This window comes from Carassius carassius, chromosome 43, assembly GCF_963082965.1.
Source record: "Carassius carassius chromosome 43, fCarCar2.1, whole genome shotgun sequence".
Lineage (NCBI taxonomy): Eukaryota > Metazoa > Chordata > Actinopteri > Cypriniformes > Cyprinidae > Carassius > Carassius carassius.
Genome location: NC_081797.1, coordinates 21,688,481 through 21,716,067, shown reverse-complemented (window position 1 = coordinate 21,716,067; position 27,587 = coordinate 21,688,481). Strand labels below are relative to the sequence as shown.

Sequence of the window (27,587 nt, the reverse complement as noted above, 5' to 3'; positions counted from 1 at the left end):
TGGCAACCGTACTCAACAATGTATTCGCTATTCCACTGCAGAAGAGTGAATGCGGTGAACTTCAGAGCCCAGGAAGTTCCTGCTTATCAAGCAAACATTACAGAAAGAAACATGCCTTCTACCTCACAGGTACCACCCACAGCTATCTACAATCTTCGCCCATTCACTCGAAAGGGCCCTAGACATAAGAGGTAAGAACAAAATTAATTGCGGGTGATAAGAGTTTTTGTCATAGCAAAATTCTGAAATATCGGTGAAATGTGTTAATTATGATTTCACCCAGCCGGCACATGACCGACCTTCAACGTTGAAATATGGATGAAATAAGGTCAGTTGTGATTTCAACGTTGATTCAACGTCGAGTGCCAACCTCCCGCTCTCTCTCGTAAGGCCAATAATGAAGTGACTAAAACTGCAATTCATCGACTGGCCGCTTGAGGCTGGCTGCAAAAGGGAGTCAGTCCCATAGACTCCCCATGTTAAAATGCCCAACTTTACAGCAGGAAAAAACATGTTTACAGCCTGGTTCAAAAAATGATTTTGGTCTAAATAGCTAATTTTGCCCTTCATGACAACTGTGAGGGGGGTGAATTTTTTTATAACTCATCCGTTTAAATTATATTAAGACTTAAAGTTCTGCATAATTAAGGGCGTAGCCACTTGAGTGACAGGTGGATTGCCTCTGCTGACAATGCCGTCGTGCTAGGTGGGTGTGGCTACAGCAACTAGCTCCCGCCTTTTTGCCCATTTTTGATTGTCCGGGAGAGTCGCACGGTGACGCGCTGCCAAGATGGCGACGGCCCGCTCTACACACTTTAGGCTTCAAAAAACACAAAAAAACACAAAAAAACTTCAAAAAACGTTTGTTGAAACACAAACTTTCATATGATTTAGTTAATAGTAGTTAATTGTTAAGTCTTCTGGATTTAGTCTTTTCTCCAATCGCACATGGACTTGGTGATGTGAGATCACATCTTTTTGTGGTGCACCGGATGTTGTTAGACTTCTTGTGCATACATAAATCACAATGGATTATTACAATTAATGTCAAAAGAAATGTAAACAATACTTCCTATATAAAATGATTTTCCTATAGACTCACAAAAGCAAAACATTAAGATTAAATATATATTGGGGGGGGGGGGGGGTGAAAGTACTATATTTGACTTTTGCACAGTACTGTATATAACAGGTGACAATGGCAATACTGTATTTTACTTTGATACTAATATGTTGTGACAATTAAAACAAATGTTTGTTTTGTTGTTAGCATAGTGTATTGGAAGCATACATTTCATACAATTATTATTATAAATGTATTTATTTGCTTCAATTGAAAGTCATGTTCTGATGAAGACAGTAGCAACACAAACAAGAATGATTTCAAAGAAACATTGGATCCTGACAAATGTGGTAAATGCCTACTTTTATTTATATCCATATCATTTTTTTCATTTTTTTTAAAAATCTACTACATAATGTAATGTTGAAGATATAAATGTGTTCTGTTGCTTACACTCTCATGTAAGTGAAATCCTAATAAAAAATTAACCAACTATTTTTCCTTGTTTATACAGTCATTGGTAGTGTACCTGACATTTCCAAAGAAGTTGTTTCAGCCATCTCCACTGTTGAAGTCCAGGGTCTCTCCAGTAATACCCCTTCCATCTCTGGTGGAGATGAAGTTATTTGGTGTATTGACACTAAAGATATTTGAACCAATGCACCACCCATCTCAGCTGACAACCTCACCATGTCTTCTGTTGCTGCTGCCTTTACTATTGATGAAACTCCTACCTTGTCTAGTGGAACATCTGCCATCTCTAGTGGCTACACCAACAGCTTTTCGATTGGTCCCACTATCAGTGGCACTGGACACACACTCTGGACACACACTGCTTCTCTGCTAGCAACACCTCTGGGGCATCCCATAGTCCCACCCAAACCAATGCACCCAGCACAACCTACAGGTACATGTTCTTTTTATACAGGATTGTCATGGTCAGGGTTTAATGTCAGTAGGCCTTTACAGTACAATTTTGTGTTAGAGTAGTCACTCAGCAGTAGACAATGTTATTATTACATCTGGGATGTTATTTGTCCTGTAGGAATGCAGCTATTTCTGTTAACATCATATATGTACTTAAACATTGCTCATTATAAAATATTGATATATTAAATATTTTAGTACATACCTTGACCTATTTGAGGAAGAATACCTCTCTGATGAGTGCAGCACAAATGAGAGGTCAGTAGAAGACGTTATGTAGAAATGTTTAATTCTAATGTATTATAGCAATAGCTTAATTTTCTAGACCGTAGCAATAAACAGGCTACCACCTAAATGGTTCACAAATATATTTATGTGTGCACAATATTGTTTTTTTCTTTATCTCATATCAAATCTTTTCTGTGGTTATTGTTTCAACAATATTTATAATATTGTTTTCATTTAATAAATTGTTGTTTAAATCATTGTGTAAAAGTGTATAAAATATATAAAATAAAAATATATACTTTTTTGTATGTTACATTAATGGCCAGTTATCATTGAAATTGTTGTATTGTTTTATTGTTTATTATTGTTTCAGTGATTCAAGGATGACTTTAGAGAGAATTACGGAGCAGATTGGTTCTAGAGTAAATAATTACAGTATTGTACACTTCCATATCATAAGAAGAAATGTGTGGGATGGAACATCCAGAGCAATGGGCAGATCCAATTTTTCACCCGAGAAGAAGGTGGATGTTAAGTTTACTGATGACTATGAAACATCTGAGGATGCTGTGGACAATGGAGGACCTACTCTGGAGTTTTTCCAACTCTGTCTACATGAAATCAAGGACAAAATTGGCATCTTTGAAGGACCATCTAATGCTAAAGTCCTCACATGCAATTCCAAAGGTACACTACTTATAAATTCATATTGAGGTCAAGTAAAGGATTTCTTTTGGATTCCTAAATATGTTGTACCTGAAATGATTTAGTAGGAAATGTAAGAATCTTCAAATGTTGTACTTACAATGCTTATTTGAGAAAGGACATTTAAAAGTTCACTCCTTGATAAAAAAAAAAAAAAAAAAAAAAAAAAAAGGTTTTACAGCCTCACACAGATAGGTGGCATTGTGACATGATGTTTTAATTTCATTTGATAATAGCGATGAAAGACAATGCATACTTCTATGCTGGCCAGATCATGGCAATGTCAATTGCCCATGGGGGGCAGAGTCCATGTTTCCTGTCTGAACTTATGTATAAGTGTCTTCAAAAGGGCCCTGACAATGAAAATGTCAAAACTGAAGATATTACCGATGAAGAAACAAGGTCACAGTTGCAGTCGGTAGGCATATTTTACTTAAATTATATTGTATTTTGATATAAATTATTATTTTTGCATGCACTCGTTAACATTGAAGTTACAGCTAATAGTTGTATATCTTCATTCAAAAAATGTTTATTTTTATATATATTTTTAGATCTTACAGGCCCAGACTGATTCACAACTACAAGATGCAGTTGCACAGGCAGCTAGCTTAATCAGTCTTGCTGGTCACAATGTTCGCATAACACTGGAAAACAAACAGGAGACTGTTTTGGATCTGGCTCATTGGTATGTCCTTCAGCGGACCCGTGCACCATTTGAAAGGTATGTTTATATCTGAACACAAAATGAAATTGTACTTTTTCAGAAAAATTTAATATAGTTTTATGGCTTTAAAATCGCAGAAATGCAAGAGATAGAAGAGGAAAGCATGTAACATATTATACTGCTAACAAAGTGTGTCTACAGTATAAGAACATTTAATGATTGACCTCAACTTCCATGTTATAGTGCACCAGTACAGGTGGACATAATAATTCATTGTGGAACCTCATCTAATTAAAAGTCAAAAATACTAGTGTTACATGTTTCAAATCACATAAACTACACATTACAGCATGTTTCCTTTTTATTAGGTTCAGATGTCTCTGGGTATCCTAGATGTTCTCCAAAACTATCCAGTGCAGTCAAAGTGCCTTTTTGTGAAGGATGAAAAGGCCTTAACTGCAAATGATGTGAAGAATCTCATCCGAATCATTCCGAAAGAGGGAGCAATGCATTTCAAGCAGAGTGCCGGACCCTGGCTTTCTGGCAAGACTATCTTCAGGATGCTGAAAGTAAGTTTAGTATTTCACACAGTTTTCGATGCAAGACATTATTTATATTAAAATATATATTTATATTGCAATGTTTGAATTGGTGCTTATGTATTATAAATTGATAAATATTGTTAATAAATGTTAATATAACATTTAAAGCTAATTTTGCCAAAAGTATTAGGTCATCCTCCTAGCTGAACACCTCTGGTGTGACTTTAAATGCAGACCCTGAGCCAAAAACTCATCACCAAACACCAGTGACTTGTATAAATGGGTACATTCATTCAGACACTTCCAAAACTGTTGCAACAGAGATGGCAATCAACTTTTAAATACATGAATTATGTTTCCATATTTGTTGCCACAGTTTTGTAAGTGCCTTTTTCTGTTCTACAGAAGGGGGTGTCCCAATACGTTTGTCCATATATTTAATGTACATGTCATTGGTGTTTGGTGATGAGTTTTTGGCTCAAGGTCCACATTTAAAGTCACACCAGAGATGTTTAGCTGGGATTTGGAGTTAGCTTTATGCAGACCAGTCAAGTTCTTCCACTCTGACTCAATTTAATCATTTCTTTTTTAACCTTGTCTTATACAGGAGGCTTGGAGAAAGATTATTTGCTACACCAACTCCTATCTTTTATTCTGCTAAATGGCTCTTTATACTCACCAGACTGTTGTTAGTGTTGCATGTGACATTATGAGCAACCTTTTCGAATATAACTACTCTTATAACAATTTTGCATTACTCCAGTGGTATCATTTAACATAGTCATCATTTAATTGTGGTACTCTCTTTTTTTGTTTTACAGTTGAAAACAATGTCTCTCTGGAGGATGTTCTTGTTTTCTTCACTGGATGTGACAACATTCCAGCACTGGGTTTCTCTCCAAAGCCAAGACTTGAGTTCATTACCTGTTCCCGATTTCCAGTGGCCAATACTTTTGAAAATATTCTACGCATACCAGTTCATGCAGTGTACACTGCTTTCAGATCTGACATGGATTTTGCAAAACACAATTCACCAGGATTTGGAAGAGCGTGAGAGGTAATATTTTCGAGGCATGTAGAGCTTGAGTTATGTTAGATTGTTTATGCTACTGATGTTATTTCACTTTGTTATTCATTGATACCAACATTATGTATTTACTGTACAACACATGAAAAAACAATAAAAGAAATCAAAGTTCTTCATTACATTTTAAGATGTATTTCAAGCTATATGCTCCAGTCTTCTAACCTGAACAACCATGTTCCCCGGTTTCATTGTTATGACAGAATTGTTATTTCTTTATAGGCTGTGTATGGCTTTCTTTTAAATAAATGTTTTTCTGTTCCTACTTTTTGTGCCCTGGCTTATATATTTTTAGTGTCTACATTGGTGGGACTTGTGCATCCAAGACTATAAGTGTAACATTTATTCTCATTTTATATAATATACTGTAGTTACAAAATTAGACTACACAAAACTACATAAAATGAATGTATTTAATAACTTAAAATACAGGTTTCACCTTGAACAACAGGGTTAAGTTACAGCGTTTACAATGATACATCATATAATATACACTATTTATATGGTGATAATGTTCAATGGTTCATCGTGAAAGAAAAGTGTATTTTGTGTTTAAATCATAATTTTACATGCTAATGCCTTTTTCTGTCACCACAATAACTTAAATATGATAAACATTACCAAAATTACTTAGCAGACTAAGTATTTATTTTAAGCAAGTTACATGCTGTGAAAAAAAAAGTTCTATTCCATGATTTCCGTCGTCAGTCAAGGGATTTACTGTGATTAACTCAGGATGACACCGGCGATGATCATAAGGTCTTTGCACATGCACAATATTGAGTGGTCCTTGATTTTCAGGAAGTTGGAGCATTCCAGCTGTCCAAAGTTGGGGAGTTGCTTTCCATTGTCCTTAAACTATGGTGGTTCCACTGGCTTACAAGCTCATCAACAGATCTGTTTATTCTTTGAAGGTAAACATGATGAAGAGCCGTAATGTCAAGTGGGTTGTTGCTATCTAAAATGCAAACATTTTCCATGAAAAGAAAAAGATCTTTAAAATAGGCTGACACCACCCTGTTAAGTTCTGCCCACAATCTTTTGTTGCTACCTGCATCGCCCCTGACATGATGTGGGAGTCCAAACAGATCCACATTATTTTGGAAAAGTTGCAAGGCAGTTGATGATCTGTTGTCTGTGCAACATCTCAGGTAGGTAATACAGCGGCTATAGCCATCAACTCCACCGTGAATCACAAATCCCCATGGATTTAACTTGTGGTTTGTGTCTATATGCCTGAAATAAGAATCATTTTTATTATTATTAAACACATTGGATGTACATCAAAGTGTAACTTTTTTGGCTTTTTCTTGCCAAAAAGCTTTTGTGAAAAATAAATAAATAAAAAAATTCTCAATACTGTTTTTTCCCCCTTCCTGTTTATATTTTTATACTTTTTTTATGTATCGTTATCTCAAATTTTCATGATGATTTTACAACAGCAACAACCATAATAGTAACACTAAAATACTGTTTATTACTGTATAACTAATAAGTAATTATTGAAGTAACAGCTAATAAATAACTAATGTATTCTGTCATACCTCTTGAAGAACAGCAAATCAAGTTTCTACAATACATTTATATATTGTAGAAACTGAATATATTTAACATATGGAAAATTTAGGTAATTCTGTATGTTTTCTGATGGTTGGCATCTTCTCTTCTCGGGTATTTGGTTCTTCATTTAAGGGTTGGATCCAGACTAAGGCTTCTGGAATTCCTAGTTATTATTATAGTTATTATTATCATTATTCTTATAAACCACATCAAAGTTAAACTTTTTGGCTTTGTTGTCTTTTTCTTGCCAAAAAACTTGTTAAAAATATAAATTAATAATAAAAATATAAAAAATAATTAATTAATTAATCTAAATATCATGTTTTTTTCATGCTTATACTTTTTTATGTTGCATTATCTCACTTTTTCATTAAAATTTTACAACAACAGCAATCTTTCTTCATTAACCAGCTAGAGAGTAATAACACATTTACAAAACACATCCCACAATTGATTTGGGACAGACACATTGTAGACCCTCCGTTCGTCCTCTTAAGGCTCTTCCCACTGGATCTATGATTCTTAAACGCTCTCGCACTCGCCATCGCAGAACTCTTATCCCTCTTCCTCTCAAACTACCAGTGATGTAGGTCTCTCCCGATCCAGGGGTTTGTTGAATAACCTCAGTAATATGACAATCTAGATCATCATTTGAAATGTTTGTGAAACTCCCATAGTCCACTAAACCAAGTTGTCTGCTGTGGTTGTACAGTGTTCGAATATTTACAGACAACATTCGTGATATGGCCATCCAGCTAAATCCTAAGTCCCGCATGTGAATCAACAGAGCAGCTGATATGTTGTACCTCAAACAAGAAAAAAACTAAATAACAAAAATGTGTTAATTCACAAAGTGTTAATGCATAACTTGTATTAATTATTTGGTTTGCAACTTGCAAAGAGGTTAAAGTACAATAAATTATCATCACTCACCTCAGCCTTCCTCTCTGTGATGCAGAATGTGCATTTCTACCATGCACTTGTGTATCAGCTTCTACCTGGAGGACTATTTCAGCCAACATTTCCCTAAGAGATTCATAAATTCCTTCGAGAATGATGCATAATGTTCTTTCAGCAACATTTTGTTGAACATGACTGCCCATAACCGCTAAGAATGTTGCAAGAATGGAAATATGATCCTCGAGATGACGTGATGTAGATGTGATGTAGTATGACCAACTGTTGCAAAAAAGTCTTGTAGCTCACCAACGTATTGGAAAATTTTAGTGAATGACATTTTTAAATGAATCACAATTCAAAAGGCCAAAACAAGCTACACATTATTCAGTGAGAATTGTCAAATGTACACTTTCTTTTCACATATTCACACTTTCACATACATTTAGACTTTCATTCTATATATTCAGACTTTCATTCTATCTATCTATCTATCTATCTATCTATCTATCTATCTATCTATCTATCTATCTATCTATATTCAGACTTTCATTCCATATATTCAGACTTCACTTCAAAAAAGTGTGAAAATATAATTTGATTGTGGGAAATCCAAAAACATAATTTTCACTACTGACTCACAGAATGATTCTTAACACAAAACATCATTTGAGATTTTCACTTTGGAAGAAGAAGAAAAAGATAATAGGAATGAAAGTTTAATGTTCTATGACACGCAAAAGGAGTTGCTATGATTAACTTATTTAGTGTAATTCTGGATTGAAAGGACATGAGAACTGTTTCCCTGAATACTGTAAGTATCGTCAGATTACATTGGATTGTTTAATGGTGGAACATTTTAAATGATGAATTAAATACATCCATGTTGAAGTAATGAGTGAAACACACATTAAAGAACCAGAAAGATTCATAAATCAGTACAAGACTTTTTTGAGTAAATGAGACTGTTATAAGAAATAACCTCCATCAGCAGCTGCAGTGTCTCTCAGCTGTATCAGTGCAGTCACTGTGACTCTGACTGACGGAGGTTTTTGTACGACTCTTTATCACTGTGTGAACACCCAGCTACTACTGATAGAGTGTTCACTCTGACAGTAATAATCTCCTGTATCTTCAGTCTGGACTCCTCTGATGGTCAGAGTGAAATCTTTTCCAGTACTTGCTGTTCCACTGCCACTGAATCTAGATGGAGTTCCTGACTGAAGGGTGTTTATGCTATAAATGAGGAGTTTAGGAGCTTCTCCAGGTTTCTGCTGATACCAGGCTAAGTAGCTGCCATATATTCCTACATCTATGTTACACTCTATTGTAGCTGTTTGACCGAGCTGGACAGTTTTAACTTTAGGTTGAGTCAAAGTGATTCCTCTGGAGGCTGAAGAAGAGAAAATAAAGTTAGATTGTCAGTAAATCACCTTTATAGCAGAATATTGGTATATTAAAATGGTAAAATAACAACAACAACAATAGCTTATTATTCAAGCTTATATATCAAACTTAATATTTCACCTTGAATAAAAGCTGCAGTGGTCCAGATGAGGATGATGATGTTGTTCATTGTTGTTGTTGTGTCTTGTGTGATGATGAAGATTGTGTTCTGTTCTGCTCTCAGTCATGAAGTGTTAAACTCACAGCTCTATAAACACTCTCAGAGCACTGAAGCATGTGCTGACGATGCAAAGAAGTGGGCAGGATTCACAACAGCTTGATTTTAAGGAGATTTTGTTACAGATGTTACATGTACTTACTCTAACAACAACGGTAAATTATGCATAATCCAAAACCCTAACCATAACCCTACATTCATAGAAATTAATATTACTCAGTATTTATGTAATTACACTGCAACATCACCTTTAAATAAAGTATAGCATATTAAAATAATAACTTTACACTGAATGCAATGTGACACAAAACCCTTAATAGAATCACCCTCTTCAGAAATATTTATCACCCATGATTCATTTATTATATTCATTTATATTATATCATATGATATTCATGAGGTAGGACCACCATTATGTAGAATAAAGCAGCTATATCTGAACCTCTGATTTAATTCTTCATCTCATTACTGTACTTTACACCATTTCTGTTGAGAGTGAGTTTTTGCAAGTGAAGGGTGAGAATAAGAAGAATAAAACACTTTATGAAACATTATAAACAAGATGAATTACACACTGGCATGATAATAAATTGATTTTAACTGAATAAACTTACTACAAGATTGCACAACTAATATAGATTAATGTCAGAAATCAATATTGATTCAGTGGTGAGTCAATGTCATGTTGCTATGTGAGACAGAAATACGTTTTTACATAAAAAAAAATATTTTGTATGAAGGAGTTTTACATTTGAAAAATAGAGATTTGTTTCTACTCTCTTGTGTTGAAGTGTTTCTCTCTCTGCTGGAGTGTGTGTTCACTCGAGTGGAATAGAGGTTTTTGTACGAGTGTTTCATTAGATTGTATCACTGTGGAGGACTTTCGGTGGAGGAACTAAACTGGTGCTCGGTAAGTCTGTTTAAATTCTCCAGTGCAAACAAACAATTTAGATTGTGTACAAGTATTATTATTATTATTAGCATTTTTTTTTTTCGAACCAGAATTGTATTTATTTAATTTTATTTATTTTTATAAATAATTTTATATATTTATTTTGTTAATATTAGTTAAATACATTAGTTTCTGTGAAGTAACAATTAAAAAATATTGTAAAGCATTTATTAATCTCAGTCTATCCCATATTAATTGTTTACTAATACAGTATTAAAATCCAAAGTTTTATCTGCTAATATTAATTAATGGACCCGAGTTGACATAAACTAACAATGAACAGTTGAACCTTTATTAATCTTTGTTAATTAAGATTAATAAATACTGTAACAAATGAATTGTTCATTGTTAGTTAAAATGAATTAACGCATTAATTAACGTTAACTTATGAACCTTACTGCAGAGTGTTACACATTTTATAAATATAGTTTTTCAGTAAATATTTAAACTAAAATATTGTGCCGTTTAGATATTCAGATGATTTCAACTGAATTATTTAATTTTTCATAATGTGGCTCACTCTTGATTGTATTATTTATCACATATATTATACATGGGGAAAAAAGAGATTTAAAATGAAAATAAAAATATTTTAAAATATAAATGGAGCTACTTTCTATAGATCAGTCGATGATTTTGAATCTCCTTTGCTCATGTCGTGCTCATAATTCAGTGGATTTAAGAAAAGCTCATTATATATATATATATATATATATATATATATATATATATATACAGTACAGACCAAAAGTTTGGAAACATTACTTTTTTAATGTTTTTGAAAGAAGATTCTTCTGCTCATCAAGCCTGCATTTATTTGAAAAAAAAAAAAAATACAGAAAAAATTTTTAATATTGTGAAATATTATTACAACTTAAAATAATAGTTTTCTATTTGAATAAACTTAAAAAAAAATAATTTATTCCTGTGATGCGAAGCTGAGTTTTCAGCATCATTCCTCCAGCCTTCAGTGTCACATGTAACATCCAGTCTATCACATGATCATTTAGAAATCATTCTAATATTCTGATTTATTATGAGTGTTGGAAACAGTTCTGCTGTCTAATATATTTGATCAATAAAAGGTTAAAAAGAACTGCATTTATAAAAAAATTCTAATAATATATTTTCTTTACTATCACTTTTTATCAATTTAACACAACCTTGCTGAATAAAAGTATTGATTTTATTAAAAAAAAGACAGAAAAAAAATTACTGCTCCCAAATTACTGACCAGTAGTGTATATTGTTGTGTATATTGTAAAAATTCATTTTTGCATCACAGAAATAAATGACAATTTAAAGTATAATAAATTTAAAAACAATTATTATAAATTGTAATAATATATCACAATATTACATTTTTTTCTGTATTTTTAATCAAATAAATGCAGGCTTGATGAACAGAAGAAACTTCTTTTAAAAACATTAAAAATAGTAATTTTCCAAACTTTTGGTCTGTACTGTATATATATATATATATATATATATATATATATATATATAAATATATATAAAATAACTCAGTTGCTTAATTTCTAATTCCAGTATCATTTGTAGTCACACAATATCCGTTTGAAATTGTGTTTTGAGTTGAATTTCTCACTGTACTACGATACAAAGACATCATTTAGGGATATAAATCTACTGGGATTAAAGCAGTAAATATCTTAATATATTTTGTTTCATTTTTTAGGTTTCATTGAAATGTATGTAGTGTTTGTGTTTTCTCTGTGTTTGTGAATGTGTTGTGTTTGTCTCCTGCAGCTGGTCCCACAGTGAAGCCCTCAGTGTCTCTGCTGCCGCCCTCTTCTCTGCAGATCTCTGGAGACTCAGCCGCACTGCTCTGCCTGCTCAGCTCTTACTCTCCACAGGGGGCGCTGGTGAGCTGGACACTGGACGGCTCAGAGGTCACCGAGGGGGTTGTGACCAGCGCAGAGAGCGAGCAGGACGGCCGCTACAGCCGCAGTAGTGTCCTGACCCTCAGCAAAGCACGCTGGGAAGCGGGAGAGCAGTACGTCTGCAGAGTAACACATGATGGAGCTCCTCATGAGGCCTCGTTCCACAAGAGTCGCTGTTAGTCGCTCGCAGTGCTGATGTTTCTCCAGTGAGCGCTGCTCTCTCCTGAAGATGAACGTATCTGAGTGTCCTGTGTCAGGCAGGATTCACATGAGTCTAGTGCTGCAGCTGTAGTCATTTACAACTCAAAACTGAAAGAGAGCTCTAGTGTCAAAGCACTGGCTGATCTTTCAATCTGCTGTGTTTGCTGCAACATTCAATAAAGCTTCTCAACAAACTCCATTTGTGTCTGACAACATCATTCAACTAACAGATGAAGATGCATGTAGTGTTTGTGCAGGTGTTTTTCAGAAGCTCGATCAGTAGCAGTAAATCTAGTCAAATAAAGCTCTTGGGGTTTGAACATGGTCTCTGGAGACAGAGCTGCTCTATTCTGAGAGGATCACAATCACTCCACCCTGACAATGCAAATGAGATTTTCAGCTCACACTCCCAGAGTCACTGTTTGATTGGTTACATGATCTGGACTGAAACACACCAGTTTCACTTCTGCTGTAGTCAAACAGCCCAGGTGAAAAATACAAGTTTAAAAAAATTGAATAGGTTTATTTTTTTATTTTATTGCACATTCCTATTATTTATTTTTTATCTATTAAATTTAATAATATCACAATTATTGCATTTTAAATGTATTATTTTGAAACGGTAAGTATTTTAAGCAAATATCAAGATATTTAGCTATTTGCAATATATTTTAATATATTAAATTGGGTAAAATTGGAACCACAGTTTTTGTTTTACAGCAATTTAATTGTATTTAATTACATTTAAAATATTCTATTATTCTAATGTTATGATACATTATTCTAATGTGATTCAATAACATTTCAATAGCATTTCAGCTCATTAGAAATGCATCAGCATAAATATTCTTGTGTGTGTGTATATATATATATATATATATATACAGACCTCTTTTTATCCATTTGTAGAACATTTCAGTTCTGCCATACTATTAATGTTGCATTATTAAATATGAGCATCGAAATGCATTATTAAAAAAAAAAAAGCCTGCAAATGACTGAACAAACAGAGAAACAGAAGAGTTTGTCACGAGTGGATTTTTTCAGTCTATCAGCAGCTATCATTCATAGTGTTTCTACGGTTCTTCGACGCATTGAATTACAATATAGCATCAATTAAAACTAGAGCGCTTGCTTAAAAGTGAAAGAACATTGCATTTTTTGGCACCTTAGTTGAGTGCAACTTTACCTAGGCTTTTATTTTACAGGTCACATAGTGTTGTTTGCCTCAACATTATATTGTATATTTTAGAGACAGTTACAGTACAGTGAAATGTTGCTGTTTGTGAACAAAATATCATTTTTTTCACAATTACTCTTTTTGTAGAGGCAATGAAAAGGAGGGAGCCACCTTTAACCAGTTAACCAGACCCCACATTATAGGACTCACAGCTGCAAGTGCTCTACCTATCTTGTAATTGTAACAGTTCTTACTTTAGTGTGTTACACACATCATTTTGGTGTCTTTGGAAAGAAGACTCTTTGGGCTGTACTTTTTTATTAACCAGAGTTTATCAAAAATATTTAATGTTATAGATACTGAAGTGCCTTGCATTTTTTTACCACACTAAATTCTTTCTAAATTCTATATAAAAATAAATGAAATCAGTCCTGGAGCAATCTAGAAAAGTAATGGGCTGAAAGTCAAATGTCTCATGAGTTTCTATTTCAAATCTGAAGAATATACTATGAAAAAATTGATTCCTGCAACCATCTTTCTAAGACTATGTCTAGTCCCCCCAACCCCCCAAATATATATTAAAAAAATTTACCAACTGTATTGAAGGGTTCTACCAACTATTTTAGTCATTTAACATACCACTGCATAGTTTTTCAACTATAAAACAATAGACAGAAACTTAGACATCATATAAGTGATTTAATTAAACACTAGAAAGATACAATAAGAATAATTGAAGTAAGAAAAATAAATAAGAAAAATAAAAAAGATTTAACTTTGTATGCCAATTACAGAACATCCTGAGATTGCTAGAAATGCAGCATTTACAACGATTTCTGTTCATATAGTAAATTATCACGTACTGATGAATAGTTATAATGATGGTAATCATATAAATGTGCCATAAAGTCAATAAATTGCACTCTATTCATATAGATGGTGTTCACATTAATAGCCGTGTTTACTAGGGGTTGAATGACTACTGATTTTTTAAAGTCGACTTTTATGTGATGAAAGTCGAGTCGAAATCGGCTAGTCGCTGATGATGTCATTAATGAACAATTAAGTCTGGAGCTGTGAAAAACCAACACGTTCTCACTCTCAACACGTCACATATGGTCGCTTGGTCAGGACCCCTTGGCGTCACATTTTAACGCACTGGGTATCCCTTTGGCGTCATTTTTCAACGAGCAGGGCAGTCCGATAGACTTCTATGGAACCCTGAACCCGAGCCTGAGGCGCCGAAATTTGACGTTTTGGGTAAGCACACGCAGCCCTTTGTTTGCTGTGGATGGAAAAAAAAAAAAGTTTGCTGTGGATGGATCGAGACTACAATAAATACGAATAGATAGGAATAGGCTACAATAAATGATCTATGCCGATCTATGTCCCCCATATCATCTTTATCTGGCCACACAACTAGGTTTTAATGTTAGGAAATCCCTCGCAGTCTGATCTCAAAGCGCACTCTGAGAAATAGGGGGAGCGTTCGTCGTGTTGTTTAACAGCATTCAGCGGTGAGTTTAACAACGCTCTACTGCAGGTAGAACAGCATCCAGATGTGAGTTTACCAAAACAACGCTCAACTGCAACACTATTCAGCGGTCTTTGCTCCAGAGACTGTTGGTGTGTACTTCATTGTACACCATTTTCATTGTTTCCATTTATATCTGACAGTGGGTTAGAATGTAAATAAATGTTTGTATTTTAAAATTTGCTATTGTTTCTGAAGACTCCATACTATTTTAACAGAGTGTTTTCTACAAGATCTCCAGCACTCACTGAGCGATTCCTCAGGTGATGAGGCATCACCTCTTGGAACCCCAAGAAATGCTCTTCTGGCATCCTCGAACTGGAGCATTCGTCAGAGTTTCTTTTCAGAGAGGTGGAGGGCAGAGAGACCCCGTCTGGTAAACACGGCTGCAGCAAAAGAAAGTTTTGTCCTGTTTGAGAAGCATCTTATGAAGTATACAAAGTAATGTATAAATTGTATTAAGAACCCAAACCCTGACTGACCCAGCAAAGGATTGCATTACAGTGGATGTGTTTTTGATTTTTCCAGGACGATATGATCTAAGCATGCCCATGGAGTTATTTTGTGAGGCATGCCAAGCCACTTGGACTGCTGCAGTGGCCGACCTTAACAGCAGTGACTACTGGCCGGCAACTCTTCAGTTTGCCACAATTTATACTACCGATATATTTTTCTCATTCGAGGAAATGAAGATGGTGGCACCAGGACTGTCCTGTCAAGCATTTTTAAGAATGCTGGATCAGCGAACTGTTCGCTTTGGTCGTGTGAGTATTGAATGTATAAATCCTGCAGTATTGTTAATGTATTTGAATTGTGGGCTGAAAACCTGTTTGATGCTAATGTATTTGTTGTACATTTATAAGCTTTTGGTTTCTTTATTTTTTAATAGACTGGCAAGATCTCTGCAGACAGTTTTCAGAAAAGTTTTTTTGAGTGGGAGGCTGTGCGATTTGAGGTGGACAGTATATGCAAGGAAGAGCCCTTCATCTGCCCTGCATGCTCCCCAAATATGCTCGCCGTTTCCGTAGATGGAAACCGCAAGCATTACCGTTTTAAGAATGCTGCTAGGTACTTCAAACTGTGTGTCACAGTGTTCTTACATATTAATAAGATAACATGGCTCTTTATTATGCACTAAGTAATCTTACATTATAAGTTATAGAGTTGTCGAAAATACTGACATAAAAATTATAAAAAATTATAAAAATGTGACTGACGCTTTTAGCGCTGATCATTTAAAGCCATTCTCAGACATATCCAATGAGTGTGTGAACACAATGACCAATCAGAGGTGTTTACGAATCCACTCAACAGCGATCAAAGCATTACATTTTTTAAATTTCAGACTGGTACTGAAGTTGGTACTTATGACAACTCTAATAAGTTATCATAAACGGTTTTGTACCTTTGTTGTTGTTGGTTTTTTAGATCTGAGGAACAGGCCATCTTTGAAGGCATCTTTATAGCCAAAGATGACTCTTACTGAAGAGTTTGTTTAGAAGAGTCTTGTTTTCATTGACCATTATCCATATTGTAGGTCAGTGGGAGAGGTGTTTGTGGAGGGGAGTGGACAGCAGCCAGGGAGACCTCCCAAAGATCTGCCAGCAAGGTAGACGAAGAGGGATTGGAGCTTGCGGTTTGTCGGCACGGAGTGCTTCTCTGTGCTTTATGTACAGGGGTGAAATCTCTGCCTATCCCCTGTACCTTCAAGAAAAGTTGGCCAGTAGGCAAGTCACTTTTTTTTGTATGGATGTGACCTGCAAATATTGGCCCTACCTGCAAAGATTTACAAAAAGCTGGCCAGAGCTCCAGCACCTCCTTACCATGAAGCCATTCCTTTCTGTATTTCATGCCAAAGCCCATGATTTTAAATGTGAGGTAAGAAAATGTTGCTATGTGACAGAACCACATTATCTTAAACCAAACATCTGCAAACATCTGGTTCTTTGTTTATTTATGTTTCTTACTCAGGTGAAATGGAGTGGGGCGTATCAGGATGGGGCTGGACTAACACTAGGGGAGGAGGTGGAACAGTGCAATGCCTTCCTCTCTAGGATTGCAGTGACGACAAAACATATGTCAAAAGCAGGTAAGATGACCACATAGTGCTCTAGTTACATAATCACATAATAACATATTTTATGCATCATATCTTTTGTGTTTGCAGGACACACAGACATGCTGACTCTCATGGCCATGCGCTGGAATCAGCAAAAGTTCCGAAATTTGACAGTTTCACTGACTCGCCGATTTCAGAAGGTATTGACAACTGTAGAATTTGTTTAACATGGTCAGTATTGTGTGTTTGCAGTGTATGAAGCTGTGCATTGAACATTTGGTTCTTGTTTCTTGGATCTGTGATTGCTTGTCATTGTAGACCAGAAAAGCTCTGCAAAGCCAGTTACAAAACCTAGAGTCCTTGAAAGCCCAATTGGCAGTGACAGAGAGCCAACTGGAAGACTGGGTCAGTGATGTAAAGGAGTGGGCAGACGGTGAGGAAATTATTACTGTTAAACCTCAAGTTCAGAATACTTAAAACATTTAAGTAAACAAATTTTTCAAGTTCAGAATCACAGACATCCCATCGCTCCCACAGTTATCAGCCTTACCCCACTCGTCATAGTGTTAATTACAAACAGCTCATTTACATAAACATCACATTCAGATCTTGTTTCAATGTTTGATGGCAAATAACACATGCTAATATAACTATCAAAGAGACTGTCATTATATGTATACAATCAAACAACATACAGTACATGTGGTTTCAAAAGTTTAGCAGCCCATCCTCAACCAAAACACATGCTCTACTCTTCACCACAGTGGTAACCCTACAAAACTAACTTAACAGAACCTCCTGTAAATCCCAGCTTAAAACAATATTAAAGAATAGCCTATGATAATCTGCAAAAACACACAGAATAACACTTTATTTCAACATTTATTTATACTGTCTGACACAAAGCATGCTGGGAATTAGAAATCTGCTGCAATTAAACTGCTTACTACAATGAAATTTTGAGTTCACAAAACTTTTTTTTTTTTTCTATTAAATACAAAAAACTTCCATTATTATTTGAGTGAAACAAACTCATTTCATTTAATTAATTTCACTGTTTGGTTTTACAGTGCACAAATAATTGTAATTGTTACTTTTATTTTAATTTAAACTGCAAACTACCTATTTCTTCTCAGCAGCAAGAGTAACAACCACAAATGATACTGATGGCTTGGCCAGCAGAATTGAGGTCCTGGTAGCGAGTATCAAGAGACGTTCCCATCGGCTCTACAAAGATACCGATGGGAACAAAGGTCGTGCCAGAATCCGCCGCAAGATCAGGAGGAGAAGGGCATCCTGACATCTGTTGTAGAGAAATACAACAGAATGGTTCCAAGCACAGAAAGTCTTTGCATGGAAACCATTCTGTCTGGTGAGACAGCTTGGCCATGGCAGCTACCACACAGTGGTGTGTACACTAGTCTGTTGACTGCTTCTGACAAATCTGATACATACATTATGACACATTACCCACAATGCTTCAAATGTCATTCTGTGACTTTTTTTTCTGTGATTCTTTAAAAGTTGATGTTTGATACATATGAATTAAGTCTTTCTCATAAATGCATTCCAGACTCTGTCGATCTAAGGACAAAAAGAAGAGCGTTTGACATCATCATGTCAGTAAGAAGACTTGAGGTGGAGCTGAAGATTCTTGTGGCAGAGATGGACCACCACTGGAAATCTCTTTCAACTCGTGCCGATACCCTCAGAGAGCTGTCCCACATGTTTGCCAGTGAGACAATGAGAAGTATGTATTTGTAAAAAATGGCATAAACATTTAGGGTTGCTATGACCATAGATTTCCAACTATCGGAATATTTTTATTATACAGTTAGTAAGAGTGATCTGTTAACTAAAATCTACTAAAGTGCATATTCCCATAACTACATGTAGGACATGTCCTCTCTAATCATTAAAGTAAGTAGCCTAGTAATTAAAAAAAAACAATATTATTGAACGATAAGTGGCTTTTAGCTCTATAAGTCATTACACTTGGCCTAATTCTCCACTCCACTCCAAATGGTAGCTGAAAGTAGAGAATGATGCTTTCTTGTCCTTGATGCCCTGGCAATGCTCAAACTTTGAATTTCCTTCATGACATTTGCTATCTAGTGAACATGAGGACCAGCCGTTTAATCCATAATAGTTTTCCGTGACTGTCTGATTATTACCACGTCCTGTGGATTTGTTTGGTTGTGTTGTTTGCAGGAAAAACACTTATTTGTCCAACTATGGTCATTCTGACTGACTAACGATTCGTTGACTCTTTGGGGCAGCCCTAATAAATATACACAACAATGATGTATGTTTATAAAGTTTCTAAAGCATGCTTAAGGTTATTTTGTTCCTCTTTTAAGATTCACCATGTGGCTTAAGTGAAGAGGGTTTGAAAGGTCTGCAGAGCATCATCCTGAGAAAGCAACATAAAGTCAGAGAAATGAAGGTGCAAGCAAGAGACTGTTACCTGCAAGTTTTGTCTGGAGAAGGCAACATCAACTTTTTGTACAGTGCTTCAGCTGATGAGTATGACAGTGACTGTGATATGTCTGATGACGGACTGTAATCCACAAGACTGTGACATCTTTCATCGTTCTGGACAATGACCTTAACGCTGGATATAAAGAATGTAATAAAATCTGCTTTTCATCACCTTTACCAAAAGTGTTGCCTCTTCTTTCACATACATAGAATGTGTGCATGCATGCCTCTAGAACCAGTTTGTGGTGGAAATTAAGTGCATTAATTGAAGTATTGTATGGTACTTAGAGATTTGAGGTAAGATTTGTTTCTTCTCATCCAAACTTTACTTATACTCCACTGCAATTCAGAGAGAGAAAAAAATGCACTGGACAGCACATGGAGAGCTTTTAAATGACATTTTGTTGCTAAAGAAACTTCTCAACAGTACAATTAGTTGATTGGCAGAAAATGAATTGCCAAATAATTTTCATGCAAAAACATTTAATGGTTCCAGCATGTATTTTTTTTATTTGAGGTTTGAACTGTTCACAGCTTTTATCAATGCATCTTTTTGGGGATTTGTGTAATTGTGTCTGCATTTCTCATTTTCATACTTGCTCACAATCCAAACTCTTCATTTGTTCAGAAATAAATAGCAGATTAATTTGTTATGAAAATAATCATTAGTGTAGGTTGTGTACAAAATAATGAATAATAATCTTGCATGAGTAATAATAATCTAAGCTTATATGATTCGCGGGGGGAATGAAATATTAGAACACAGCTTGTGGCTGTGGAAGTGTAGAGTGTATTTCAAATATAACAACTGAAACCTTTTTAGAGACATAGAAGAAGCAAATTATGAGGAAGAAAAGCATTATGATAAGGAGGAATCATTATTTCCCAGTTTAATATTACATCTGATTATGTGTCATCTAGTAAAAGTATTGGAGTCAACTGATTTGATTCTGTGGCGCTCAAAACATTTCACCACTTGTGTAGCTTCATCAGCTGTGACCTGATAAACAGCATGATGATAGCAATTTTGAAGTCCTTTTTTATTTCTATTGAATCCAATTTGTCTTTATACTATTTCATAAAGTATCTTTATTCTATTTTGTAGTCTACAATAAAATGATTTACATGGTGTATTGTATAGTACATTTTGTTAATTGTTTTGGAAATAAAAAATGCACTATATCATCTTATGAGTTTTTTAAATTTCATGATTTCGTAAAATATAAAATAAAACAACTTTGTAATTACTTACCATGCTTCTTTTACATAAACATTTTTAGTCATATTAATGGCATTTGAGACAATAATGAACTATTGTTGTCTTTTATACCCTGATTCTTTTTATTGTGTTACTGAATTCAGAGTCTCACAATATCAGCAAAACATAACACAAGCATGATGTAAATATAGAAAATGGGGAAAAGAAAACAATATTCAGATACAAATGTGAATCAACAGTTTGTTGTTCATGATGAAGAGAGCATATCTGTGTAATTTTTACTGTCTTACCTCCCCCAGGGACCCGGTAGCGCCCCCTGGAAGAGCCAAAAAATGCACATTTCAAATGGCTGTAACTCAAAATCTGGTAAGCATATCGAAGAGAAAATTGGTAGGACAACTATTTATGCTATGTTTACTAAATGATGTTGAACAGAGATTTCTGACATGCATGGAAAGGCGTTATAAAGGCATTTTAAAAAGTAATTGCTCACAGTACAATACCAAATTTCATTCTGACTCTCAAATATGTCATAGAGGTTTATACACTGAACATATTTAGATGCCCCTTTGCTCATTAAAGATTGTATTTATTTAATTTAATTACTAAATGTTTTTAAACTGCATTACCCATACGCCTCTGTAATTCTATCAATGGAACGGAAAACAATGGCGCAGTAAATTGTGGTTCATTGAAATTACACTAGGGTTAGGTTTAGGATCTCTGTAAAAGGGTAATTTCTTTTAACATAGCAATACCTCATTGATAAATGACAGTATGACTTACGTAATAAAGACATCAAAGCATAGTTTGCAACATTAATCGCTTTTTATTTTGGCCTTAAAGTTACTCCAATCACAGCGTTTCCTGTTAGAGCTGTGTCACGTCATACTTGTCCATATATGGTAATTACAGTACAGCTACGGCCGGAAGTGATGCAACGTTTCAGGGTAAATAACGGTGAAATAAACTTGTTACTTATCAAACTGTGTTTTATTAACACCAACCCCTATCCCCAACCCTAAACTTACCATTACAATACTGCAAATACAGTTATTAAATTAATTAAATAACTATTAAATTATTGGTGCAATATTGATGTGCGCATGTCCAGTTGCCGTAGCTACACAGTAAAAACAGAAGTGTTAATTTAACTCCTAAAGAGTTGAATTTGACTCCGTTTCAGATAACATTTGGTCCCACTCAAAATCAATGTAAAATTTACTCTTTGGTCAGTGTCAAATTTTTAGAATTAATTCTACTCAATATTGTGTAAAAAATAACAATGAAATGTGTAAAATTATTTAACACTGTAGTTTAATCACACTGTTAAGAGTAATATAATTACACAGTATAGAGTTATTTATCTACATTTTTACTTTTTTAAAAATGACACTTTCTAAGTGTAATATTTACTTTTCATTTCTCTACAGTGTTTAAAAATATATATAAATCATAAGATGCAGTGTTAATGAATTATATATATATATATCAACTACTATCCCAATAAAAACACAAAGCACAACAACAGTAGATCACAGGACTCACAATTTATTGTGAAAAAATAAAGCATTTCAATGTCATTGAATTTACATTGCAAACCCATTGCCTTGTCTCTGACAGAAATATGTATAACATCACAAAATGTTTACCAGAGAAAGCAATATGGCACGACAAGGAGAGTTGTGTCATTCCCTCCATATGACATTTGTATGTCAAAAGGCCTAGGGTAATGCAGGTTGTCGACATGAAAAAAAAACAAAATCCTGCTTTGCTCTGATCACCTCATATGCATGGAAATGTTCTTGAAAAGTAACTGTACCTAAAGGCACTGTGAGTAGCAACAGTTTTTCACACATTATCAGAACTGACTCAATCTGATAAAACACGGGCACTTCAGATTCAACTTTGCCACAGATAACCAAGTTTGGGCGATAAACAAACCCATTATGTTTAGCCCAATTAACCTTCATAACCTGAATGCTACTGGGCACTTGCATTGCCATAGCAATTTCAGAACCTCCTTTTACCATATTTAAAGACACCATTTTTCCTGGACCAATGTCTAACTGACTAAAAGTTGTTGAACTTCGCCAACTATATGCCATATAATTCTGATGCTTTTTTGCCAGTGTTTTAGTAATATTTTTAAATGATTTAAGCTGTTTTTTGAAAAAATTATGCTTGCCCTCATACCTCATACACCAACTATGCAGGACAGGCCCAATTTTCTGGATGCAGCGGGGATAGTGGATAAGAAAATGGTGCTTTGGTAAAAGTTTTTTCTGAGGATACAACTTCTTAAACAGTGTGTGGTGATCCACAATTAAATGTTTTAAATATACACATAAACCTTGAGATAACATGGGCGAGAATATAATGTTTATTATTTGAAGCAGTAAAAGAAGCAGGCCCCAGTGTTGGTCAATAGAAGTTACTAAATCTCCAAAGATAAGAGGAACATTCCGAAGTAAGCACCAGGACTGAACTGCATTCAGTCCCAGATCATTAGATCCTTCACCTAAATTAACAGCTACAGGCCTGTTGTTTCTCTCCATGAAACCGTAATCAAAACTTTGTATTCTTGAATTTATTTCTGCTGATGTAACATGTTTTTCCTTCAAATACAGAAATAATAACTTCAATTCGTACTGGCCCACCCCTTCTAACACATCATGCATCACATCAACTGAGAAATTCTCTGTCGTGTGAAAATACTCCAATGAATTTAATATGCATGACCTTTTCACACCAAAAACATATGGAAGGGATGGATTACAAGCCATTTCTTGACAGTGAGCAGTGTGTATATCTTTGGTGCGCAAAACTACTTTGGAAGAATCTTCAGAGAATTCTGTCTGAAAGTCCTCCTTTTCTGCTAAACAGAACCTGCAACAGTACCTTGCACTGAAAGACTCCACCAGACCAAACAAACTATGCAAACCCAAATTATCACCTGTAACCTGTACTACAGTGCCACGAACACAACCATTGAATAATGGAATCTCAATACCATCACTCTCTAACAGTTTAATGTCTCGAACAATGGGAGCAAAAATTTCATTAAAACCATACCGTTTAACATCTTGAGTATGAAATAAGGCGCACAGGTGTATGTTAGCCAAGAAAGAATTCCATTTTGGAGAGAAGCTTCTTAAAGTAAAATATACTCCACCCAATTTATGAATACCTCGCTTAGGACCCAGAGGGTTGGCGACCTCAAAGTCATCATAGAACATCTGGATCTGTATTGTCTGCTTCTCAGTTGAGAACAGGGGGTGACTTTTAAAAAAAGATCCATCACAAATATCTCTCAGTCTAGAGTCGCTGGTAGCTGAGCTTTGCAACATTTCTGCAACATACTGACTTTTAAATATTGACTGCAGTGTAGATAAAATTGGAATATACATGAATTTATCTTGAACTACTACCTGATCATATGTTCCAGTCTTTTTATTTCGTCTTGTGTCAAATCTTGAACCAATCACACATTCAACTGGTTCTACTATTTCCCACTTGTCAGTCATAAATTTTGATCGCTTGTATTCCGAATTTAGAATTGTGAAAGGATTGTCTAACCCCTCAAAACACGCCTCAACTTTTTTGCACATTTCCGTTTCTCTTTCATTACTAAATACATGCTTTATCACGGTCTCTTTAGCATGCTGATGGATATCTTGAACAATCTCTTCCATGGAAATCACTACAGAATTCAGTGTACTTTGACCAACACCTGCTGCCTTTAGATCAGAAATTACAGATGAACAACTATTTACAATGTATGGGGAAGATAACTGTGACTCAGCCTCTAAATATTCAGTCGACTCTTCAACATGAGAAACATTACTTGTATTGACGGTACTTTGAGGATATGAAAGATCATATTCTACAGAATCAACTAAACTGCTTCCATGGCACTTATTAAGATGTTTTCTTAAACCAGAAAAACTACCAAAAGAACGTGAGCATCCTTCTTGTCCACACTTCAAAAAAAGAGTCCTGCCTGTACATAGCCCATGAATTACCTTAAAGTGCTTAACAAGGTTGTTTGGACTTCCATGGTCACTTTTGCAAAGAAAACACTTCATAGCTCTATCTCAACTAACGCACCATCCTTGCCCGCAATTCTGCAACTCTAGGGGTCTCCTTTGTTTCCCCCATGTCGATGTTATAGATGGTTGTTTGCACAAATGTGAAAAAGCTGCTCAGGGAAGAACTGTATGACGTACTAAAGACGTAATGGGCTTTAAAGAGTTCGTCAAAAGCTCCAACTGAACCTGTTGCCTTGCATGGAAGTGCATGCTTGTCAACCACAATGAAGTAGGAGTGAATGGTGCTCTGTGTGGATCCCTGGGCGAGAAGGTAGGGCTGACTGCTTTGGGTGATGTTGTCTAGATGCTGCTGCACACTGGTTCCAACCTACAACAAAATACATTCAACAGAATTGTTTTGGTGACTAACTTCTGACAATAGATCAGATCACTACAAACTGTCCACAAGATTGAGGTGATGGAAGATATATTTTAAACAACTGTTAAAGAATTCATTCACTTTGAAAAATGTTTTTGCTGATAATTATTCACCCCCGTGTCATCCAAGACGGTTTGAGGGTTCAAATGAGGGTTCAAAGTCTGTCTCAATGTAGCTTCAAAGACTCGACAATCCCTGCAGAGAAATAAGGGTCTTATATAGAGAAACGATCGGCTTATAATTAAAAATAATATACTTTTTAACCAAAATTTGACCTTTCTGACATCATGACGTATTGCGTGGCGCATCTTGAGATTCTACAACACATTCAATTGTGGTATTTTTATTTAGATAAGAACCTTATTTCTCTGCTGGGATCATATCGAGAATTTGAAGCAACATTGAGACAGACTTTGAACCCTCATTTGAACCCTCAAACCGTTGGTCACCATTGAAGTTCATTATATGGAGAGAAATCCTGGAATGTTTTCCTCAAAGTCATACATTTAAGGGGAAGTTGTGGCCTAATGGTTAGAGAGTCAGACTGGCAATCGAAAGGTTGTGAGTTCGAGTCTCAGGTCGGCAGGAATTGTGGGTGGGGGGAGTGCATGTACAGTTCTCTCTCCACCTTCAATACCACGACTTAGGTGCCCTTGAGCAAGGCACTGAACCCCCCACTGCTCTGGGTGTGTGTTCACAGTGTGTGTGTGTGTTATCAATGCTCTGTGTGTGTGCACTTTGGATGGGTTAAATGCAGAGCACAAATTCTGAGTATGGGTCACCATACTTGGCTGAATGTCACTTCACTTTCATTTATTTTTGACTGAAGAAAGAAAGACATGGACCTCTTGGATGACATGGGGGTTAGTTAATTATTAGCAAAAAAATAAATAAAAATTATAAGTGAACTAACCCTTTAGGCATACCTTTTGAAATCTGATGAGCTGATCTACAGCTTGATACGCAGAAAGCTTTCCCGGCCTCTTTCTACCTTGTGCAGATGGTGGCAGCAGATGTAGCAGCAGCAAGATGGCCGACATGTCACTGTCCCAGCCTACAAATAAGTAAATAAAAACCTGGTTAACATTATGCCATAGCATAGCATTCAAAATGACAAACTTGCACCATTACAAAAATGTACACTACACACCTACATAACCCACAATAACAAGTAAAACAGTTCCATTCATACCATTCTCAACTTCAGCAGCTGACTTAGCATTGCACATCAAATCCAAGAGTTCTGTGGTGGGTACAAGTCCATGGCTCTCCTTTATTACTTTTGCTTTAAAAGTGGTTGGCCACTTCTCCAAGAATTTGTTGGCCGTGGCCTCACCAAACAGAAATCTGAAATCTTGTTCTATCTGCAATGTAACACACAGAGGTGATGAGTGATACCTAATGCTACATTGGATATTTTGGTGATGTTGTGAATTAAGATGTCATACCAGTCCTGGTGTGTCCAGAAATCGTGGGAAGACCGAGAAGACATCTGATGATTTGGCTTCATCGTTGACCATTGCTTGCCGATATATGAAGGTCATTTTCATCTTCTCACGGACAGTCTTTTCATCAGCAGAGTGTCTCAAAACGGCAATAGCTGCTTCCACATCCTCATCAGATGGCTCTCTGTCAAAGGTGAAGGGCTGACGAACACGACCTGGCCCACCAACTTAAGACAAAATAAAATGTTAAAAACTCATTTCTGTACAATTCACAGGTCACCAATATAATCACGTCACTGATCAGTAAACATACCTTTAGGAGATTTGCTGACTGAGGCACCCCTTTCCTCTGCTGTTTTTCTTTGTATTGTCTTCAATCTCCATGCAAGGTATCCTGAACCACTCTCTGGATCGTAGTAATGTTCCTAAGTAATTATAAATAAATTATAAAGGAGTACTATTAACATTTCAAAGAGTGAATATGTGCATAATTTAGCAATAACCCATTAACTTACATATCCATGTTGTGAGTATGGGTCTTCTAGATAGGGAAACAAAGCTACTATCCCCTGTGCATACATCACTCTGACACTTTTGGGGGGGGGGTGTCCTAGCATATGAATTCAAAGTTAACATTACACTCAAATTACATTGCACAACACAATTTACATAATTAATATTTGTAAAATAATAATAATGTTTATTTACAGCCCAGCTATATGTTTAATGCTTACCCATGTGTTTCTGTCATCTCAGCAGCAAGTATGTTTATCATCTGTCTCCTGGTGGCATCGGTCAGGGATTTGGTTTTTCCATACTCATGCATAATGTGTTCACCACCAGGCTTT

The 27,587-nt window shown here is 35.5% G+C and overlaps 3 protein-coding genes, 1 long non-coding RNA gene and 1 gene segment (V, D, J or C); 4 read left to right on the top strand and 1 right to left on the bottom strand.

The window, feature by feature from the left end:
* Window positions 1–2,684: 2,684 nt before the first annotated feature.
* Window positions 2,685–3,663, top strand: LOC132124762 (G2/M phase-specific E3 ubiquitin-protein ligase-like). The gene is made up of 3 exons (XM_059535914.1): window positions 2,685–2,905; window positions 3,160–3,341; window positions 3,478–3,663. The coding sequence occupies exons 1-3, from the start codon at window positions 2,710–2,712 to the stop codon at window positions 3,661–3,663; spliced, it is 564 nt and encodes a 187-aa protein (XP_059391897.1). The 5' UTR covers window positions 2,685–2,709.
* Window positions 3,664–4,035: 372 nt separating this feature from the next.
* Window positions 4,036–5,338, top strand: LOC132125467 (uncharacterized). Its single transcript, XR_009426920.1, has 2 exons — window positions 4,036–4,159; window positions 4,954–5,338. It is a non-coding gene; the product is annotated as an uncharacterized LOC132125467 (long non-coding RNA).
* A 798-nt stretch (window positions 5,339–6,136) lies between these two features.
* Window positions 6,137–12,380, top strand: LOC132124761 (immunoglobulin lambda constant 7-like). The segment is given in 2 exon segments: window positions 6,137–6,159; window positions 11,967–12,380. Coding segments are annotated over 2 exon segments (387 nt in total).
* A 4,427-nt stretch (window positions 12,381–16,807) lies between these two features.
* Window positions 16,808–19,725, top strand: LOC132125381 (uncharacterized). Of its 2 annotated transcripts, XM_059536767.1 has the most exons (7): window positions 16,808–16,943; window positions 17,037–17,154; window positions 17,233–17,324; window positions 17,443–17,557; window positions 18,261–18,532; window positions 18,698–18,874; window positions 19,485–19,725. In XM_059536767.1, the coding sequence occupies exons 1-5, from the start codon at window positions 16,812–16,814 to the stop codon at window positions 18,422–18,424; spliced, it is 621 nt and encodes a 206-aa protein (XP_059392750.1). In that variant the 5' UTR covers window positions 16,808–16,811; the 3' UTR covers window positions 18,425–18,532; window positions 18,698–18,874; window positions 19,485–19,725. The 2 variants fall into 2 exon arrangements, 1 of the variants encoding a protein (XP_059392750.1); XR_009426898.1 differs by having other exon boundaries at window positions 16,819–17,154; window positions 18,264–18,532.
* A 5,200-nt stretch (window positions 19,726–24,925) lies between these two features.
* Window positions 24,926–27,362, bottom strand: LOC132124760 (uncharacterized). Its single transcript, XM_059535913.1, has 6 exons — window positions 27,255–27,362; window positions 27,053–27,164; window positions 26,743–26,966; window positions 26,487–26,658; window positions 26,221–26,348; window positions 24,926–25,243 (listed from the first exon to the last, which is right to left on the bottom strand). The coding sequence occupies exons 1-6, from the start codon at window positions 27,354–27,356 to the stop codon at window positions 24,926–24,928; spliced, it is 1,056 nt and encodes a 351-aa protein (XP_059391896.1). The 5' UTR covers window positions 27,357–27,362.
* Window positions 27,363–27,587: the final 225 nt, after the last annotated feature.